The 21,851-nt window shown below is 39.2% G+C and overlaps 1 protein-coding gene and 1 pseudogene across 1 annotated transcript in view; one reads left to right on the plus strand and one right to left on the minus strand.

Moving 5' to 3' along the window:
• Positions 1–21,851, minus strand: part of Ccdc73 (coiled-coil domain containing 73) — a 76,977-nt gene that overhangs the window by 23,588 nt on the left and 31,538 nt on the right. The window contains exons 9-11 of the mRNA XM_021646363.2: positions 6,079–6,207; positions 5,549–5,608; positions 3,873–3,977 (exon numbers count right to left, since the gene is read on the minus strand). Coding sequence (XP_021502038.1) covers positions 3,873–3,977; positions 5,549–5,608; positions 6,079–6,207 — 294 coding nt within the window. The remainder of the gene's footprint in view (positions 1–3,872; positions 3,978–5,548; positions 5,609–6,078; positions 6,208–21,851) is intronic.
• LOC110554028 (large ribosomal subunit protein uL5-like) lies at positions 17,892–18,429 on the plus strand (annotated as a pseudogene).

Below are 21,851 nucleotides of genomic sequence, written 5' to 3' on the forward strand. Positions count from 1 at the left end.
AACTGCAGAGCAATGAAAACCAGCCAGACATTATCAAGAGCAATGATCCCTTTTAATACCAGTGGAATTAGATGCTCCTCAAAAAAACATTTGCCGTATCTAAGCAGTGCAATCCTTAGCAACAGCCCAGCATTAATGTTTTGTTGTGCTATATATCAGTAGTTCTTAGACACCAGTCAGCAGTGAAACACTGATCCACGACAAACTTCTCACTAGTCCATAGCCAAATGTCATCACATGACTTTTTTTTGTCCTCAAATAAATTATATATATTACAATTTATTCATTATATATCCGGATTGAAACTCCCTCCCTCAACTGCTCCCAGTCCCACTCTGCCTCCCGCTTCCCCCTATTCCCTTCCTCTAGTCCCCTGAAATGGGGAGGTCTCCTCCTCTGCCATCTTCCCATAGGTTATCAATTCTTATCACGACTGCCTGGATCCTTTTCCTCTGTGGCCTGCGAAGGCCACATTGCCAACAGAAAGTGATCAAATAGCAGGCAACTGAGTTCATGACAGAGGCAGCCCCTGCTCCCCTTACTCAGAAACCGCTGTGGAGACTGAGCTGCCCGTGGGCTACATCTGAGCAAGGAGTCTAGCGCCTCTCCATGCATGGTCCTTGGTTGGTGCATCAGTCTCTACAGGACCGCCTGGGTTCAGGATTTTTAGCTTTTTGTTGGTTTCCTTGGGGGGCCCATGTCTCCTCCAGATCCTTTTATTCCCAACTTTTTCCATTAGACTCCTTTCACTCTGTCCAAACTTTGGCTGTGAGTCTCAGCATCTGCTTTGATGTCCTGCTGGGTAGATTCTGTCACAGGCCCCCTGTGGAAGGCTCCTGAGCTGGTCCCTGTCTTCTCCTACTTCCAATGTCTATCATGTTTGCCCTTCTAAATGAAGATTAAGCATCTTCTCTAGGAACTTCCTTGTTGTTTAGCTTCTTTAGGACAATAGATTTTAATATGTTTATCCTATACTATATGGCTAATATCCATTTATAAGTTAGTGTATACCATGCATGTCTTTCTGCTTCTGGGTTACCTCACTCGGGATGATCTTTTCTAGTTCCATCCATTTCCTGAAAATTTCATGATTTCCTTGTTTTCAATAGCTGAGTAATGTTCCATTATGTAAATGTGCCATAATTTCTGTATCCATTCCTCAGCTGAGAGACATCTAGGTTGTTTCAAGATTCTGGCTATTACGAATAAAGCTGCTATGAACATAGTTGAGCAAATGTCTTTACTGAATGGTGGGGCATCCTTTGGGTATATGCCAGGAGCTGCATAGCTGGATCTTGAGGTAGTACTATTTTCAATTTTCTGAGAAAGCGCCAGATTGATTTCCAAAGTGGTTGTACAAGTTTGCACTCCTACTAGCAATGGAGGAGGGTTCCCTTTTCTCCACATCCTCTCCAGCATGTGTTGTCACTTGAGTGTTTGATCTTAGCCATTCTGATGAGTGTAAGGTGAAATCTCAGGGTCTTTTTGATTTGCATTTCCCTGATGACTAAGGACATTGAGCATTTCTTTAAGTGTTTCTCTGCCATTCAATATTCCCCTATGAGATCAACAGAGTAAAAAAAAAAAAAAAAAACCCTGAGCTGAGGGGCCCCACAGAGACCAATACTCCAACCAAGGACCATGCATGAAATAGACCCCTGCTCAGATGTAGCCCATAGGCAGCTCAGTGTCCAGGTAGGTTCCCTAGTAAGGGGAGAAGGAGCTGTCTCTGGTATGAACTCAGTGGCCAGTTCTTTGATCACCTCCCCTGGGGGGTGCAACCCTGCCAGGCCACAAAGGAAGACAATGCAGACAGTCCTGATAAGACCTGATAGACTAAGGTCAGATAGAAGGGGAAGAGGACCTCCCTTATCAGTGGACTAGCAGAGAGGCATAGGGAGAGAAGAGGTAAGGAGGGTGGGACTGGGAAGAAACAAGGGAAGGGGCTATAGCCAGGACACAAAGTGAATAAATTGTAATAATAAATAAATAAATAAATAAATAGAATTTTTGGATAAAGAACCAAGACTGGGAGGCAGCAGAAACAAGAAAATGCCTGTTGAGGCTCTAAGACTCCACCACGTGCTTTCATGCACTATCAGACTTACCTTACAAAACATAAATCTTCAAAAGATAAAAATTCATGAAAAACTTCAAGGCACTGAGTACAGAATTAAAGAGAAGAACTATACTTATTTCTAAGTGTGAGTCCCTATGAAACTACTCTAATTGTTCACTCATGAAGTCAGCCCTGAATCTCTATGATGACTGTCCCTACATGGGAGATGGCTATAGCTGTCATGGGAAATGTTCCAATTTGCTGTTTCCTTTGCTACTAAGAGAGTCCCTTCAAAAGGACATAAGTAGGTTGTATTGGCCACCACATCTGAACATCCCCCAGCTCCTTGTGAGAGTGATGGAATGGCCATCCCATACTTGGCATAGTTAAACCCTGGAATGTTTCTGCCCCTCCACTCATCCCATGTTCCTTCACATAGAATTCAGAACCACCAAGGTTCTCTTGTTGTTCACTTTTCCCAGGCTACATGTCAAGCTTTGCAGACACAGATTACTCCCAAAGCTTTGAAAGTCTTAAGTTTCTAGAACAGACCAGGGCATCACTCTTACTCTTGGTAAATTTCCACATGAACTTACTTCACTTCACTCTACTTGCAACACCAGAGGAACTTCCCATTATCTATAGCATCTTGAGCATCAGCCAAGAAGGTAGCAGCCTCCTCTTGTCTCACAATGGATTTTTCTTATAGACACCTCATTTAAGATCTTCCCTCACTAGGAGGGCAAAAGAAAAGTCTCTCCTTTTGAAGTGTGAAGTCCAAAATACTAGTAACCATATGCCTTTCCTTTGCAATCATTTTTACCTACTGTGAAGATGTTGGAATGACTGTGCTAGCACCAGTAGTTTGATCATATCCCTATGATGACAGGCCTCCAAATTCTGAGAACTGGTTCTTTTAAAATATGATTGACTAATTTTCCTTATAATCTTCAGTTTTGGCCTTGGCCACAATTTTAAAACAAAATTTCCACTTATGTCACTTCAAAGTGAAATCATGTACTAGTTGGGCATGGTGGTACACACCTTTCATCCTAGCACTAAAGACATAGGCATGTGGATCTCTGTGACTCTGAGGCCAACCTGATCTGTATGCTGAGTTCCAAGAAAGCCAGGACTACATTAAAGAGACCCTGTCTCAAAAAAGTCAGCTACTTGATAAAATTTAACATTTAACTAGTTTTTAACTTAAATGTTGCAAAAACATTCATTACTTCACACAGTGATGCTGAAAACTGACAAAGGAATCTAGCATCTTTTAAAATTAAATGATAGAACAAGATACGTAAATGCAACTAAACAGGAGAAGGATATTAGATAGAATATACTTAAATGTATAATCTTGTAGTGAGACTTTTAGAATTTTTGGCTTCTTTAAGAACACAGACCTATTATAAGAATATGCTTTTGTTTTCAATCCTCGGTGTAATGATATCAGAAGCTGACTAGGATTTGCCTCATGTTCTAGCAGAGGCATGGTTTTGTCAGCTGCAGATAGTTTCTGATATTGTGTGAATCTTGGAATTCTGGAAACTCTTCAGAGGGTGTATAAATGCTAAGGCCACTGATAGGTGGATGGGTGGTTGTTGGTCATTTAGGGGAGTCGGCTGCAGTTTCTTACTACTTGTGCTCAAAGAAGAAACAAGAGGAAAGAAATTAGACTCAAAGATCTCTATCTCCACCCCCTCTATCCTTTTTCTCCTATCTAGCGATGGGGTGAAGCTGGGGGTGGGACAGAGCGGGTAAAGGACGAGAAAGAGAGAACCCACAACATAGCAAAGACCAGCCACATAACCTGATTATTTTCTCTTAGAACCTTCAATTCTGCATTGATTTCAGTATTGGCTTGAGTTTGTTGCTGAAGTAATTGTTGCATATGTTGAAAAGAAACGATGATATCCTTCAAAAACATAAAAATATATCATGTTTCTGTCAATTCTTTAAATATATTTCTAGTTTTTAAGATACTATCATTATATCTTACTTTTGATACTATGTATTAAACTAACAGCATTTCTATACTGTTACATAAATTTCTAGTAAGTATTATTTCTAGAAGTCCCTTAACTTATAAGTTTTGGAATAGGCTGATGTCTTATTCTAAGACATTACTAAACAAGGTAAAGAATTCAAAACTGAAATAAAGTTGATGCCTTGCTCACCCACAGGTGAGGAATATATCTCTAGTAAAATAGTTACATGACTTATAATATTATAAAATGACTCTGTAGACTAGGATGCCACCAATCAAATGAAAGTAAAGCAAGCAAAAGAACAGGTAAAGCAGAAGAAGAGGGGCTGGAGGGAAAGCTCAGCAGTTTAGAGCATGTATTGCTCTTACAGAGGACCCAGGTTTGACTCCCAGCACCTACATGAAAGCTCTCAACTGTAACTCCAGTTAGGTAGCTCTAATGCCCTCTTCTGGCCTCCATGGACACCAGCCACAAACATGGTGCACATACATACATGCAGATAAAACATTCAAATACGTAAGATAAATCTAAGAACAATTTAAAAATAACTGTAGTTTTCCCAAACTATTCTTTAAATATAAAAATAGAGAAGAAATTGTTCTAAAATCACACATGGCATATATACATTTTCAGTAATTATCTGTTAAATCACCACTGGTTTAACAAATAATAAAACTACTTCTTAAAAAATGGAAATTTAGCTAGGAAATATATGCCTGGTGCCTATAATCTCAGTACTTGGGAGGCTGAGACAAAAGGATTGCCAATTAAGGCCAGCATGGACTACATAGTCAGCTCCAAGCTATCTCCTGTGCTACAAAGTGAGACCCTAACTCAAACAAATGGGTATGAAAAAATGGCCCAGCAATTAAGAGTGCTTGCTGTACAATCATGGGGATCAGACTTGGACTCCAGCATCTACCCAACAAGCCAGGCATCCTGCAAGCATTTCTGACTCCAGCTCTGAGGGACTAAAGAGTTCTGGGCTCTGAATATAGAGATGTGTGAGCATGCATGTGAGCACATACACACAAATGCACATATAAGACACACACACACACACACACACACACACACACATAAATGTAAAGGCATTCACTTTTAAACCCAGGAGGCAGAAGAAGATGGGCTTCTATGAGTTCAAGGTCAAGAATGATCTACATAGACAGTTCCAAGACAACCTGAGCTACATAGTGAAACCCTGTCTCACAAACACAAAGAAAGAAAGGAAAGAAAGGAAAGAAAGGAAGGAAGGAAGGAAGGAAGGAAGGAAGGAAGGAAGGAAGGAAGGAAGGAAGGGAGAAAGGAAGAAAATCTTTTTAATAACAAAAATGGAAGTGTACATTCAACAGGTTAGAAGTACAAAAACATATTCACTCAATATGTTAGCTGAATGCCTACTCCACACCTAGGCAAATATCATTCCATGTCTACTCCCCACCTTGCTACTGTTTTTTAAAATATTAACTGACTTCCAAAATATGTGATTATTGCTTACCTGTTTTTCTTCTTGAATACGGGTAATCTCTTCATTAATTTTCCTATTTAATTCCAATTCCTTCAAAGTTGAAGAATGTTAAAGTTATAATGCAAAATTCAGTAAATTCTGTATTCAATTCAGTAGCCACATTCGTGTTGAGACACTGGCTCCAGTGATTTAAAAAGCCCAGTGGAGGCTATAGATGTGTGAACATGCATGTGAGCACACACACACAAATGCACATACAACACACATACATACACACACGTTTAACACGAAAAAACTTCTCATCTTCAAAGCAACTCAGAGACACCACTGTGTCATAAAGTTATCTGAAGCTACATTTGAGTGGGAGTAAAATTGTTATGGCTAAATGTTGTTCTAGGTTTTTGCTAATGACAAGAAATCCAGTAAGTTAAAAAAGATTCGTATGTTTTTACTATGTCTATTAACTTTACAAACAAGAAATATTTGTGCAATAATCCTGAAGTTCTCCTATTTTTGGTAAGGTTTTAATTTTATAAACTTGAGTAAATTTAATTAAATACCATGTTGAGTCTTTCTTGAAGCTCTTTACATTTTTGTTCTTTAATTATCAAATCTATACTTTCTTCTTCCATCTTATGCTGACATATGACCTTGGACTTAATCAACTCTGATGCTGCTTTTTTTAGTTCCTTAACATAAGAAACAAAAAGAAAATTCAGTATATATATTTCATCAAAGCAAGGCATTTTCATGAGTTTCTAAATCTTTAAAATTATAATTTATTTAACAACAGAATATATATATGTATATATATATATACTTTTATTAAAGTTCTTTACCAATTTCCTACTTTATATAGAATACATTGTTACGTCTCCCTCTCAACCCACGAACTTCCTTCTCCTTCCCACTCATGTCTCTCTACCTCGTCTTTGACACAATGACTTGAACTTGTCAGTTTCTGTGTTCATGGGCTTTGAACTATGCAATAGAGCCTAGTGGGCTCACTTGTAGGTACCCCGATGAAGATAATGACTGCCTTTTTCCCAGATGCCACCAGCAGCTAATACTTAGAAAGGATGGGGATGATCACACAAGTCCCTTCCTGATCCAATACTGAAGACAACAGGCTCAGTCTTTCACAGGCCCAGTACAGGCAACTACGTCTGATAAGATCATGATTGCAGTGGCTATGTCCTCCCCAAAAGATCGTATTTTGCAACTCTTCTCTCTGATCTTCCAGCTCTTACACTGCCTCAACCACAATGTTTCCTTAGCCTGAAAGGAGATGGTATAAATGTCCTACTTAGGGCTAAGCCCTCAACCATCACTTATTCTCAGCATCCAGAGCAGTGTGACTGTACATCTAATGGCAGGACACTGCAGAGCAACACTTCTAACCTATGGGTTGAGCACCTGGTGGAAAGGATCCCATAGTGGATACTCAACATCATTTTCCTGATCCATCAAGGTCCTTTCCTTTATGGAAAGAAGTTTTTGAACGACAGAAGCTGACAAATAATTGTGTCATAAGGAACCTAAACATTTCATAGATGTGATAAGAGGCCAATAACAAATGTTGGAAAATAGAGCCACCTGAGGGAGGAGGAAGACCCACAATGTGGTATGGTATCTTGGAGGCTCAAATAGATGCAGCAGAAAACGGGGATTCCACCAAAACTGGATGCCTCAGTTCTACACGTCACAGTTTCATATAGTTCTGTCTAAATCCACTTCAAAATCCAGGGGAATTAGTCTTAGTTCATACACCACTTTTGGGTATGCACACTGCAATAAGACTGTTAAATTAATCATGTAGATGAAGCAGTAAGGGCTTTCCCAGAAAAGCAGGTAGGCAAATTACTGTCTGGCAAAATGAGAACTCTCCACTTGTATTAAAGTAAAGAAACAGAGCTGGAGAGATAGCTCAATTGTGAAGAGCTATGCAGTTGTGAAGTTGCTCATGCAGAGGACCCAGGTTCAATTCCCAGCACCCTTATGACTCCAGTTCCAGGGGATCTAACAGCTTCTTCTGACCTCTTCAGACACTAGGCATGTACATGAACCTGCAGGCAAAACACTTGTACACTTAAAATAAAATTAAATTAAATAGAAAATAAAAATTTGAAAGACAGAAGCAAGACTTGAATTAGGGAAATGTGAGAAATGGATACATATTGTTCATTTGACCATTCTTACCCACCATGCTCTTTCTACACTGCTCTCTGCCCTGTACCATTGATCACTGTGACAACAGGAAATTCTCTGTTATTTGGATCCCAGTGGGGTTAGATCTGTGGGAGATACCTGTATAGTAGTTGGCTCCCTAGAGAACACAATCTAGTAATGGCCCTACATCTTCAGGAACTCACAGCTCAGCTTTCTGCACTGAAGCTACAGTTTTCCAAGTCCCAACATCCTACTCCCTGTCACTTTAGATGTGACTGTAGTTGTTGTTTTCCTTCTACTTTTATCTGGAGGATACTTTACCATCCCACATTCCCTTAACTTTGTCAACAATTATGTAAACATCCTCCCCCTTAAACTCTTCCATTACCAACTCCAATGTGTCATCTGTTTCTTGCTCCAACTCCATTTAATACAAGTAAAAATTTTAAAGGACATTTCAAGGATAGGAGAGGAACAGACAAGCAAAATCAAGAAGCAAAGAAAACTAGAAAATAATGTTGACCATATAGATAGGCAGAGGGGGGTGGGAAGAAAGTGGTTTCACAGCTTGAGATTGGATTTGGTAGGCAAAGTTGAACATTCTTTCTGCATCTACCAAGCACTTACTAGCACTTAGTCAAGTTCCAACAGCTGCTATCTTAAGCTTGTAGCTTAATAAATTAGTCTGTTTAAAAGAGGGGAGGAACTCTAGAGAAAAGAACACTGGCTAGCTGGTTAGTATACATTACCCCCAGCGTGAGATGATGAGTATGAGACAGATCAGAATGTACAAAGTTACAGGACTATGGGAACAGAAAGAAGTCCTTCATCCCGGATTCTGACTGAAGCCTCTTGTCAGCTGAAATCAGGAATTTCAACGTGATTAACAATGTTTGCTTACAGCTTTTCTCCTTTCCCAGCTATGAGCCTATAGTCTTCCAGGGATCTCAACAGAAACCTCAATTACTATAAAAGACATGTCCTAAGCTTTTGGGCAACCTTAAGAGCTCCCAATTTTTCTTTATCAGATATAATCCATCCAAGTCACCCCTGGCGCTGTCCTATAATCTTATTTATCAAAAAAGAAACATAAGCTATATAAGCAACCTTTCAAGATATAACTTGAGAGCCACCAAAATTATATATATGGCTAATGCTAAGACACTGAATTGAGAAGCCCATACTCACACTTGGACATATCATATTCTTTTCCTGGGTGTCTCTTTCTAGAGATATGTTTAAAAACAGTTTTGAACAAACTGTGAGCTTTCTTCTTTTCCTGGGTCAATTTCTTCCTGTTTGAAATAAACTCCAACTCTGCTTCATACTGACTCATACTGAAATTCTTTTATGTGTTGAATCCAAGGGTCTGTCTGGTTTTACCTGAATTGAGTTCCCTAAAAGATTAAGGAAACTTCACAGAACACTACAGGCAAGAAGTGAAGCTGTGCCTATATCCTTGCTCCCAGTGCTCTCATATATATTTAAAACAAACAGACAATATAAAATATGAGATATTCTGAAGGAAGATGCAGTAGGCTGAAGAAAGAATAAAGGAAACACCTATCGTTTAAAGATGACTCCAGGGTAATTACATAAAGCTAGAAGAAATGACAAGGGGTTTCATGAAATGAGAAAGAAGATTTTAAATGGAAATGAAATGGGAAGTTTCTTCACTGTTAAAAACCATGATGTTATGTTTCCACTATGTAAGAGAAGGGAAAGAAAATGTTCAGAGACAGACACTTAAAGCCCAAAGCAGAAATCACCAATCCTGATTCTTAAGCTGTTAAGTCTTCTAGAAGATGTTCCTTTCACATTTATTTCAAATTATAAAAGATAAGGCATGATAAAGTCCCAGAATGGTGTTTTAGGTGATCCAGTGATAATTCACAGGATAGGCAGTTTTCAGAATTTTAATTTTTTGTTTGTTTCTCTGTTTCGGGTATGGAAAATAGGGACAGTGCAAACTCCAGTATGTGACCAGTTAGCTTAGATGTTACAATGAATCACAAAGAGAGAACTTCTAAGCAATCTAAAATAAATAGCAGAAGAAGAGGTGTGGTAGTTCAGCTCCTTGGGAGGCTAAGGTAAGAAAACAGCTTGAGCCTGGAGATTCAAAGCTAGCCTGGGAAATAAAACAAAATCCTGAGGGAGCTGGGAGAAGAAGGGAAGGAGATATAGAAAGGAAGGGGGACAGAAAGGAAAGAGAGGGGATGGAGGCAAAGTATTGAAAGCTTGAGCTTAGGGGAAACGTGAAGAAGCTGGAGCAGATGCATGAAATTATCTCATGGAGTTGTCACTAAATTAGGAATACAAATTCACTGAAAGAAAAACTCTGAAAAGAAGAAAGCCAGGCACCATAGGGGAAAGTTCTGAAGGAATGGGTGAAGGAGTCATCAGTGAGCCAGAGTAATCTCTTTAAGAGTTTGAAAAGCCCTTTAAGTAGGCCACTTTTGCACTGGTGTCACAGAATTGACTGAATGTCCTTTCCATACTCCCCTGTTATTTCCTTCATGTTTATAGTTCACATCTTAAGCCACCAAATAATAAAGACACCCTCTATCACATAAAGGGGAGCACAAAGGAAAGCAGGTTTTACTATTCACTGACTTAGGCACTTACTATACATCACCAATAACTAACTAGTCATGTCCATCTGTGGAATTATTCTTCTTTGGACTTGCAACAAAAGGCCAATTTCAATATTATATAACGACTATCACAACCAGGGATATGAAGTTTGTAGTTTCTTTTTTTTTTTTAAGATTTATTTATTTATACATATGAGCACTCTATCTGAATATATGCCTGTATGGCACAAGAGAGCACCAGATCCCATTATAGATGATTGTGAGCCACCATGTGGTTGCTGGGAATTGAACTCAGGACCTCTGGAAGAGCAGCCAGTGCTCTTATCCACTGAGCCATCTCTCCAGCTCCAAGTTTGTTGTTTCTTAAGTCAGTCTCACTATATTGCACAGACTCACTTTAAACTCACAATCTTCCGGCCTCCCAAGTGCTGGGATTGCAGGCAAGCACCGTGACACCTCGCTCTTGGTGCTCTTTAATAAAGTTTCCTCCAGCTGCCTCTTGCTTGCCAAAACTGGACCACATGCTCATGGTTGAACATCACAGTAGAATGAAGAATGAGTGATAGTGACTGATTTAGACTGTTCACGTGCAGTGCAATGGCATCGCCAAATCCATGACCAGAGTTTGGTAACCTTGTAAAGATTATGGTTTGCTCAGAACATTACAAACATGCATAATGAAGTGAGGGCAAGTGGAGCATATTTTTGGCAAATTGTTTTACACGGAATAATCTACCTCTCTTCTAGGTTCCAGTCCTTTCCCCACAAAGAGTTGTTAGATCCAATTAACAGCTTTCCAATTGTGCTCTGATAAGCCTCAGCAGTGCTTTGCTGAGCTCCTGATAAAAAAGTAAAGCAAACAGGTATGGCTCATAGCTTAAAAAAAAAAAAAGAAAAGAAAAAAAGAAAGGATGAAAACCAGCAGATTAGATGATCCTGTGGTTTTTCTGAGATTTAGAAATGATCAGCACAAGATAATTTGCAGAGTTATCCACTGTAGAAAGCATGAAGGAAGGTCAAACAACTGATGAGTCTGATGCAATTTCAGACTGGGGAAATACATTTAGAAACAAATGAGGCTGCTTAGCCGTTGTGTAGGCCTACACAGATGAATAACCCACCTGCAGTTATGGTGCAAAAAACCTGAGCCCAACAAAACTAATTTAACCTGATTTTAAACATAATTTCATTTGTAAATTGCAATGCTTCCATGCAGTTATATGGCATGTTAAATTTTCTGAGGTGACTGTTTATGTATTTCATTATTTTATATTTATTACAGATATGAAAACGGGAATAGCATATGTTATTATACTATAAAGAGAACAAGATGGGGAGAGAAAACAACATCAGTATACACCAAATAACAGGTCACTTTAAGGTGACTTTAATAGAAAGGCTTATTTTGAAGAAAAGAAGAAATGGTGGTCTACTAGAAAAAGAACAGATGAGAAATGGGAAGTAAACAGTTTGGAATGAAAGGAGTAGAGGCATGAGATACGAACATGTAATAGTTTTACTGACAGAAAACGGTCCTCTGAGCTAAGCATGGTAGCAGACGTGTAGAACCACTGCTCTATGTTCTCCTTGAGGGACGGTACTTTGTTTCACAGCTTATACTTTATCACACCTGAATATCTTCAGAAACTTAAGAAAAACTAAAAGGTGTAATGAATATACTTAGTAAAGAATGAAGAATGTGAAGAAGACACGACTTGCCTTTGTTTATATTAAATTTGGTCAAGTTTAATTTATTCAACATAAAGTAAATGGCAATAAAAACATTTGCTGACACTCAGAGAAGTCAGCCAAACAGATTACTGCTCATGGTATAAATGTTTACAGTCAATTTGCAAGACTGTTCAGAAAGTTGTAGACATGAGGACAGTGCTGAAAGCTTACGAATAAAATCAGCTGGCTTTCCTCCAGTCATGGAACAACACAGCACTTCAGATCCATGTCACAGAGACTTCCTGGTGTTAAGTATGAGCAGGCCAGTGAAGTTTTATTAGCAAACTGTAAAAACAAAGCTTAGCGGATGTGCGTTATCAGCCTTGTGTTAACTTTAAAAGAACACTAAATTTTGTAATTGAAAAATAATCCTGACTGTTATAACCAAGAATCCTCACACTATAAGTTTAAAATAGAATAATTCTGCATTTTAAGTCCAGATTCAAGTATATGCTGATCAGCAAACAATATAAAGAATAAATCATTATTCTAGTCTGCCATGGGCTGACTTTTAATTGAACATGCTGAACAATTTATTGTTTTTACCATTTCCAGCATTGGTAAATATGAAAAATAGGGTGTCATTTAAATGACTATGGAAAGTTTCAGAAAGATAAATTTAGCTTCAATAATGTAAGGTCTTAAGATGTATAAGCTTAATGCAAAGGCAAAATATCTGCTAAAGGATCCTAAAGTTTTAACCTCAAGTCAGATTTCCAGACTGCTTGACTGATATTCATATTATGCATTCTTTAATCTAATAGTATCTCTTATATTCAGCTGATTGAAGTACAAGTATTCTTCTGTTTTTAATTATGAGTTTATGTATGGGAGTGTGGATGCTCATGGGTCTAGGGCACTGGGTACCCTGGAGCCTGAACAATAGGTAGTCATCAGACATCCAACAAAGGTGCTAGGAATCAAACCTGGGTCCTCTGGAAGTTCCAACAAGCAAGCACTCATAACCACAGCCATCTCTCCAGCCCCAACTGATGCTACTTTTTAAAGACACCAATGAAACTGGCTTAAATATAATGTATATCTTTTCTTATATAATTAATAGCCTTTATAGAAACAGTTTCAAGCCAGACTTGGTGGCACACACCTTTAATCCCAGCACACAGGAGGCAGAGGCAGGCAGATCTGGTCTACAACCCAAGTTCTAGGACAGCCAAGTCTACACAGAGAAACACTGTCTAGGGGTGGGGAGCAGTTTCAATTGGCTTTTTTATGCAAAGATAACTTTCAAGGAAAAACTAAAAATAGTTTTTGAAATTTTAGTTTTTTTAATACTAGCTTTTCTTACACCAAGATATAATTGAATTAAGTGCATTAGATTAAACAAATTAGAAATTAAGTTATTAAATCACTTGTTTTATATTAATGATGTGTTCAAGGTTCATTCCAAAGCTTCACTGACCTGTTAAGCGAAGGTGCACAGCTAAGCATAATGCCACTTAGATAACTTATAACTCTGAATAAATGAGAACTGGTACTCTAAAGGTTTTTTTTTTTTTTTAATCTTTTTTATGGCAACAAGATGTAACGAATATCTAGTCTTTTCTGTTTTTTCTTTGTTAAATTGTGTCTATGTATCTATTGTGGGGGGAGGTGGATACATGAACCACAGTACCCATGTGGGGATGAGAAGGCAACTCATGGGAGTCAGTTCTTCCCTTCCACCATGTGGGTCCCAGTAATTAAACTCAGGTCCTCAAACTTGTGGGTACGTGCTGTTACCTGTCACACCATCTCATCAGTCCTTTTCCTATAGGTAACAATAGTATGAAATGTGAAGCTTCTGGAATTAGCTGCCTTTTAAGAAATAACTTCAAATGTATCAATTCTCATAAAAATAACTGTGATAGAAGAAAAGTGGGCATAGAAAACTAATAGTTGGCTGATAAAGTGAAAACTAATTATTTCATGTCTTCTCTTTCTTGTATATATTAATTAATCTTAAGAGCATAATAAACTGAAATCAAAGACCTCCGGGAAATAATTTTCCACTGAAAAGCTAGGCTTTAATTTTACAGCCTTTATAAGCTTTAAAATATCCTGAACTTTTAGTACATTGTCTGTTTTCTAACCATTTTATTCAAAGCCGTTAGTGTAACAGATAAACAGCGCATGCTTTGATCTCATGAAATTACAGCTTATAGTTCCTGCAGTCATAAATACCATGCTGTGTTCTCCTCACCCCTCCCTTCCCAGTGCAGGGGAGTCTGCTTAACATCACAGTCTCCTGGAGAGTCTGACATTTACTCAGACAAACAGCAGAGGTCATGAATTTGCCCATAGATAATATCAGAATTCTTCATGATTGCCACAACAGTGGAGGCAGCAAACAGAACTGCAATACCTAGTTTATCTATCAACTAAGTTTGATCTGTTTCATTTTGCTTCACACACACACACAAAAAGGAATTCTACCTTATCACAAACCAATAACTTAACTGTTCTGGACAAAATCACACAACAGTATAAAAGAAACAGAAAATTATCTGTAAGAAAATTAATGATTAGAAGTTTTAAGTGAGTGATATGACCAATGTGATTACGTGGATAGCTTCTGAAATTTTCAAAAAGCCCTTTTTTTAGATGAAAAAATAAAGACTATGTTAAAGTTTCTAAAACATGAAATAGTATACTTAGAATGTAGAAACACTTTGAAATTTTATAGCCAAAGGATTCAAAAAATACTCACTGGAGAGAAAAAAAAATTCAACAAATGGTGCTGGGGAAACTCTATGTCCACATGAAATTAGTCTATAATCACTACCTGTACAAAAATCAGCTGCCAATGCATCAAAGACTTCAGTGGGGACCCAAAATGTTGAGACTTCTAGAAGAAAACGTAGGCAGCACCTACAAGATATAGGTGTAGGGAAGGACTTTCTACATAGGACTCCATTTTTCATGAACTAAGGCCAACAACTGACAAATGGAATCTCATAAACCTAAAATGCTTCTATACAACAAAGGAAACAAGCAACCAAGTGAAGAGAAAGCCCACAGAGTGGAAAAGGATCTTTGCCAGGTGTACATATGAAAGAGGGTTAACATCTAGAATATACAAAGAACTAAAAAAAAAAAAAAAAAAAGTCAAGAAAACAAATGACTCAACCTAAAAATGGGCTAGGGATATGAACAGTGTTCTCAAAAGAAGAAACAAAAAATAGAAACATCTCAGAATGGGCTCTATATCTCTAGCAAAGAGAGAAATGCAAATTAAAATCACTTTGAGATTTTACCTTACTCTAGTCAGAATGACTAGAAAATAACAGACAATAATTGCTGGCAAGGATGTGTGTAGAAGACAAGGCTCATGGCATTCACTGTTGGTGAGATGGCGAACTAGTCCAGACACTCCGTATATCACTATGCGCAATTCTCAAAAGTATAAAAATAAATCTACCATAAGACTCAACTATACCACTCCTTGGTATATGCTCAAATGATTTGACGTGCTAGTCCACAGATACTTGCTCAGCCATGTTTATTGACACTGTATTTACAATGGCTAAGAAATGGAAACATCCTTCAACTGACTAATGGATAATGAAAAAGAGGTACATACACACTATAGAATACTATTTATCTATATAGAAAATGAATCATTAAATTTTCAAGTAAATGGATGGACCTAGAAAAGATATATTGAGTGATTAACTCAGACCCAGAAAGACATTTGTGGTTTCCAACTCTCAATCTTTAGATATGAGTATATAACCTGGAGTAACTGCAAAAGCCAGGAAAGTAAAATAGGACCATGGTGGAGAAGGGGACTCTATAAAGGATAACAGCAGGAAAGAGGTGATTTGAAGGGAGAAATGGGAAAGGGGGTTAGCGCAGAAGGAAAGGGGGTTAGTGTACACCTTTAATCCCAGCCCTCCAGCACTGGGGAGGCAGAGGCAGTCCTCTATGAGTTTGGGGCCAGCCTGGTCTACACAGTGAGGTCCAGACAAGCCCGTAAGTCACTGGGGTCATGGCTTTGGTTCTCTCTTGTCCCAGGCCCTTCTGTGGCCCCTGTCCATAGTAGAAGGGAGCTGCTCTGCTCCACAATGTGCCCCGTCAAGACGTTCTCCCATCATGCCTCAGAAGCAAGTGTGCCAAGGACTATGGGCTAAAACCTCTGCAATAGTGAGCTAAAATACATTATTTCTATTACTGCTTATTCAGGTAATTGGTCACAGGTATAAAAAAAGTAGCTGACAGTAATGCTTTATGGAGTGACCAAAATCATCAATACGTAAACGAGCAGAACATATAGATGGCCCTGTGAACTGTGTGAGCAACCACAGGACCTGTGAGGCAAAATGTGTCCACTGCTGCACCAGTGACATGATTACAATGGGGTAACCAACTTCTTTCTGGTTGGATTTGAGATATCCACAGGAGGGAACTTGTATCTGGCACTATAAACCCTGGTCAAAAGCCCATGGTTGGAGAGGTCATTGGACCTAGGAGAGAACCACTTCCTTCTCCCCCTCTTCCTACTACTATGACTACAACTACAACTACTATTACTGTTTTGCCAAATGAACATGTTTTCAAATTGCCTTCTGAATACTTAAGTTCACATCAGTAAACTAGCCCTGCTCTCGGGCTTTGTCAAAAACTTCTTGTAGTAGTAGGTAGGAGTTAATGAAGACACTTAAAACTGCTTAAAGTGCAGAATGATGGCCCTAAGATGAACATCTATATCACCCCTCCAAGGCTCAGAGAATATCACAGAATAGGAAATAGAAAAGATTCTAAGACCTAGAGGATAAGAAAGAGTCTTCAAAAAGATGTCTTCTAGACATGGCATGGCTATTGCACTCATCAATCACTGTAGCTATGACTACCCACACACAGCCTGTGCAAGACTGGGACCGTCAACATTTCATCATGGAATGGGGAAGGGCTTGTAAGGGGTAAGCACCCTGAGGTAAGGGTGCTAAAAGGGAATGTTGTTTTATTCAGTGGTTTACTCACTGAGAGGTTGCTAGTGAAAATCTTCCGGCCATGTTAATCCAATAATCCTAATTAAGCAAAATCCAAATAAACACTTTCCTCTCCAAGCTGTTTTTGGTAACCGTGTTTCACCATAACAATGCTAACCCTAAGAGTCACACACTACAAAAGACATGAAGGTAGGAAGGAATTTTGTTGGGAAAAACAGTTTCATCAGGAGAGGCAGAGAAACAACACAGAGAACTGGGTAAAAATGAATAAAATTCATTTCGTGTATGGATGGATGGATGAAACATCCAAATAATTAAAACAACACATTAAATCTGAGTATGATGGTGTACACTTTTAAACCCAGAACTTAGGAGATAGAGGTAGTCATCTCTCAGTGAGTTCCATAGAGGTAGTCATCTCTCAGTGAGTTCCAGGCCAGCCAGGGCTATACAGTGAGAGCCTGTCTCAAAAAAAGAAAGAAGGAAGAAGGAAAAACAAGGAGGAGGAAGAGGAAGGAAGGAAGGAAATATTAAGATCATATACCACAAGTTGTTTTAATTCCAGGAATTACGGTTTGTTTCACACACATAAATCAGTAAGTGTAATTCAGCCCTCAAATATACTGAAAGGCACACATGATCCTTGAAATTGATATAAAAAATGGGCTTCAACAAGTTCAAAATCCTGTCCTGATAAAAGCCCTGAAGAAACTAGAAGGAACAAGCCTCAACACACATAAGGCAATGTACAGCAAATCTTTAAGCCACCATTGTACTAAACAGTGAAAAAGTGAAAGCATGTTTTTACCATCAGGACTGAGACAGGCCCATTCTCTCCTCTTAGGGTTAACACAGTGCTCAGTCTTCTCTAGACCAATAACGTAAGAGAAAAGTATACAAATAAGAAATAAAGGTACTCTGTTCTCCATCATGGCCCAAGATCAAAGTGAAACAGGGAGCCCCATCCGAGAACTCTGCATCCGCAAGCTCTGCCTCAATATCTGTGTGGAGGAGGGTAGAGACAGACTAGCCTGAGCAGCAAAGGTGTTGGAGCAGCTCACAAGCCAGACACCTGTTATTTCCAAAGCTAGGTCAGGTCCTTTGGCTTCAGGAGAAATGAAAGGATTGTTGTTCACTGCACAGTCTGTGGAGCCAAGGCAGAAGAAATTGTGGAGAAAGGCCTGAGGGTGTGGGAGTATGAGTTATAGAAAAATAACTTCTCAGATACTGGAAACGTTGAAAATTTGGTTTTGGGATTCAAGAACACATTGATCTGGGCATCAAACAGAACCCAAGCATTGGCTTCTACTGATTGCACTTCTACACGGTGCTGGTTAGGCCAGGTTTCAGCACTGCAGACAAGAAGTGCAGGACAGGCTGCATTGGGACCAAGCACAGAATCAGCAAGGAGGACGCCATAGGCTAATTCCAGCAGAAGTATGATGGGATCATCCTTCCTGGCAAATAAACTTTCTCCAAAAGACCAAAAAATATTTTCTCAGAAATGAAAAGAAGAAGGAAAAAGAAGGAGAAGGAAGAGGAGGAGAAGAAGAAATAAAAAAGGAAAGAAAGAAGTCTAAATGACTTCTAAAACAATATAGACAACTGCTGTTGCCCTTGGTTGTCTCTCGAGATTGAAGATAAGCCTCTATTACTGAAGATACCTCATACTTAGGACAACATTCTCAGATGATTACAGCCGCATCTAACCTGAAAGGCTCCTTCCTACAATAGCTTCCATGGTACTGAAAAAAATATCATGCAAGCCACCAAGGGAGGGAAGCAATTAATAGTTGTACCCATCTGTAATACCTATGAATCACAACAATAACCAGCATGCCAAGATACCTATAAAGGTCCAATAAATGGCACTTATATATTGGTGGTAACCAACAGCTGTCTGACTAGAATCAAGGCCCACTCAAAAGGAAGGAAATCATGCCCGGTAGTACCAACCTAGCCGACTTCCTGGAGCTAGTGAGGTTATGAGCCTTACAAAAGCATCTATTACTAACATCTTGCTACACCAGCACAATTCCTTACTACATTCTAAAATGCACCCTTATGCCCACAGATAAGTGTAGCTCTCTTCTCTCATCAAAAAAATGATGTAAAATATAGGAAATGGAAACCATCACAGAAAACCACAACTGAATAACACAATAAAGAAAAAACAGATCATGAGGAGCCTATCCCCAACAAACACATGTACAACATGGCTCCTGCACCTATAGTTCAGAGAACATCACAGGAGAGGGGAGTGAAGACATTTTAACAGCCAGAATACCAGAAAACCTGCTATGAAACAGTCTCTCCTAGAAATGTCTGTATAAGTAAGACCAGAACAATGGCAATTATTAATGAGCATGCTATCTCAAAAAAGGGTGTGGGGTAATTTTGCAGTGTCCGTAGACAAAGAATTATAGGCAAGTAATGACTGCTAAAAGGAAGAACTGGCCTCTCCTAGGGATGAATCCTTAACTGGTTATCCATTACAAAGTGGTCAGCTCACAAAGACATGTCCACACAAACTCATCAGGTTGTACTTATGCATGTAACAACAATGATCAAAGAAAAACAGAGCATGATTTTTGAGAGTGGGGGTAGAGATGGGAGGAGTCAGAAGGAGGAAGAGGATATGTGATGTAACTATTTTATTTTTAAAATGTATAAAAATAAGTTAAAATTTTATTTTTAAAAAATACTCCCCAGGTGACCAAGAACCTGAGACTAGATAGACCAGGGGCATAAGGAAAAACCAAATACTATTGTTCTGCTGGCGGAAAACAGCAATAAAACAGCTCCTAAAACAACGTTATTTAGGAGTTGCTATGCTGCTACCTGCTATACTAGTAGATCGGTACCTTGGCCAACCACCATCAGAGAAGCTTCCTCCTGCAGTGACGGGAACAAATACAGAGGAGCCACCACTGGACAATGTGCAGAGTGGCAATTCCTTGGGACACTCAGTCCTAAATGGGCTATTTCCATTAAATCGCTCCCTTCAGGGATCAGGGGACTGTGCAAGAGGAGGCAAAAGTTCTAAAACCCAGTGGGGATGATGACGCCAAGGAAACAAAGCCTTCTAGACCCCACAGGACTGAATCACATATGAGCTCTGAGACTGGCAGCATGCACAAGGCCTGCATAAGCCTAAGCCAGATGGGCTACCAGCACTGAGAAGGGAAGTCAGCACAAGCCCCCATCCTGAACCCAGAAGCTACTTCCAGATGACAGCTGCTCACATGAAGTCTCACTGGGTACACAAACTATACTTAAGTGCTAGGCCTGTGCCCATCAGCAGACGGCCAACATAAAACAAACTCAGTGGTATTTTTGGAATTGTTTGCTTGTTTGTGTTTATTTTTGCTTTGTTTGAAAGGGTTTTTTCTTTCCCCCTCACGATGTTTTCCTGGTATTCTCTTTTTAACCTTAAAGACCTTTTGCTTATACATTATGGTTTCTGACTTTGTTTTTATGAGTTTCCTGTGTGTATGAATGTATGTGTCTCGGTATCTGCTTGTGTTCCTCCACCCCCACCCTTTGGCTCTTTTTGTTTTCAGTTTGTTTGGTTTTTCAAGACAGGATTTCTCTAGCTGCCCTGGACTTGTTTTGTAGACCAGACTGGCCTCAAGAGACCCGCCTGCTTCTGCCTCCTGAGTGCTGGAATTAAAGGTGTGTACCACCATGCCTAGCTGTTTGTTTTTATTTTTATTTTTTAAGATGTGTGTTTATATTCTAATGAAAGAGAGAAAGAATGAGTTTGGATTGGTGGAGAATAAAGAAGAGCTGGAGGGAGAATAGTAATCGGAATATATTTTAATTAAAATATAGAGACAAAATAAATATTCTCAACACAGGAAAAAGAACAGTACCATGAAGAATGCTTCTTTTGAACTTATTAGCAGTCTAGACACAACTGCTATGTGAGCTAGAGAACATAACAAAATAAATTTCCAAAACTGAGAAGAAAGAGAAAGTAAAAGGAACAGAACACTAAAGAATTGTAACAACTGCAAATGATGTCACACGTACATAGTGGCAATACTAAAAGGGGAAGGGAACAAACCCAGTATGGAAGCAGTAACAACCGAGAAATTTTTGAAAGGAATGTTAGACACCAATCCTCAAGTCCAGAAACCACACAAGCACCAAGCAGAAAAAATACAGAACAACAGAAACTACACCTCGGTTTACTAGAGCCGACATTCTCACAAACAGAGGAGGATCCTCATTAGTAGAGTTAGTCATCCTCCCAGACTAACTCTAGCTTGTGTTAAGTTGACACAAAACTAGGCAGCAAAGCATTGTTATAGGACATACTGGACTGAAAGCTCCTCCCTGCTGGCTAGCTCACAGAGTACCAAAAGATGCATGCATGCTGCTGGGGATGTCTTAGAATTTCTATTGCTATCATAAAATACTATGATCATAGGCAACTTGGGGAGGAAAGGGTTTATTCCATCTTCTAGTTTGTATTCCATCATCCAAGGAAGTTAAGGCAGAAAGTCAGTACAGGAACTTTGGAGGCAGAAGCTGATATGAAGGTAATGGAGGGGTGCTGCTTACTGGTTTGCTCACCTTGCCTTCTTATAGTACCGAGGACCACCAGCCCAGGGGCAGAACCACCACTGTGAGCTGGGCCCTCCCGCATCAATCATCAATCAAGGAACTGCATCACAGGCTTATCCAAACACCAATCTAGTTGGGGGCATTTTCTCTGTTGAGGTTCCCTCTTCTAAAGGACTCTAGGTTGTATCGAGTTGACATAAAACGACTCATCACTGCCCTGCATAAAACAATACCAACTGGCCAGGCAAAGTGTGCCCAGTGGTGCAACACTGGCTCGTCTGTTTTAGAAGTAACCAACCACTTATGAATGGATTTGGG

Source organism: Meriones unguiculatus, chromosome 18 (genome assembly GCF_030254825.1).
Source record: "Meriones unguiculatus strain TT.TT164.6M chromosome 18, Bangor_MerUng_6.1, whole genome shotgun sequence".
Classification (NCBI taxonomy): domain Eukaryota; kingdom Metazoa; phylum Chordata; class Mammalia; order Rodentia; family Muridae; genus Meriones; species Meriones unguiculatus.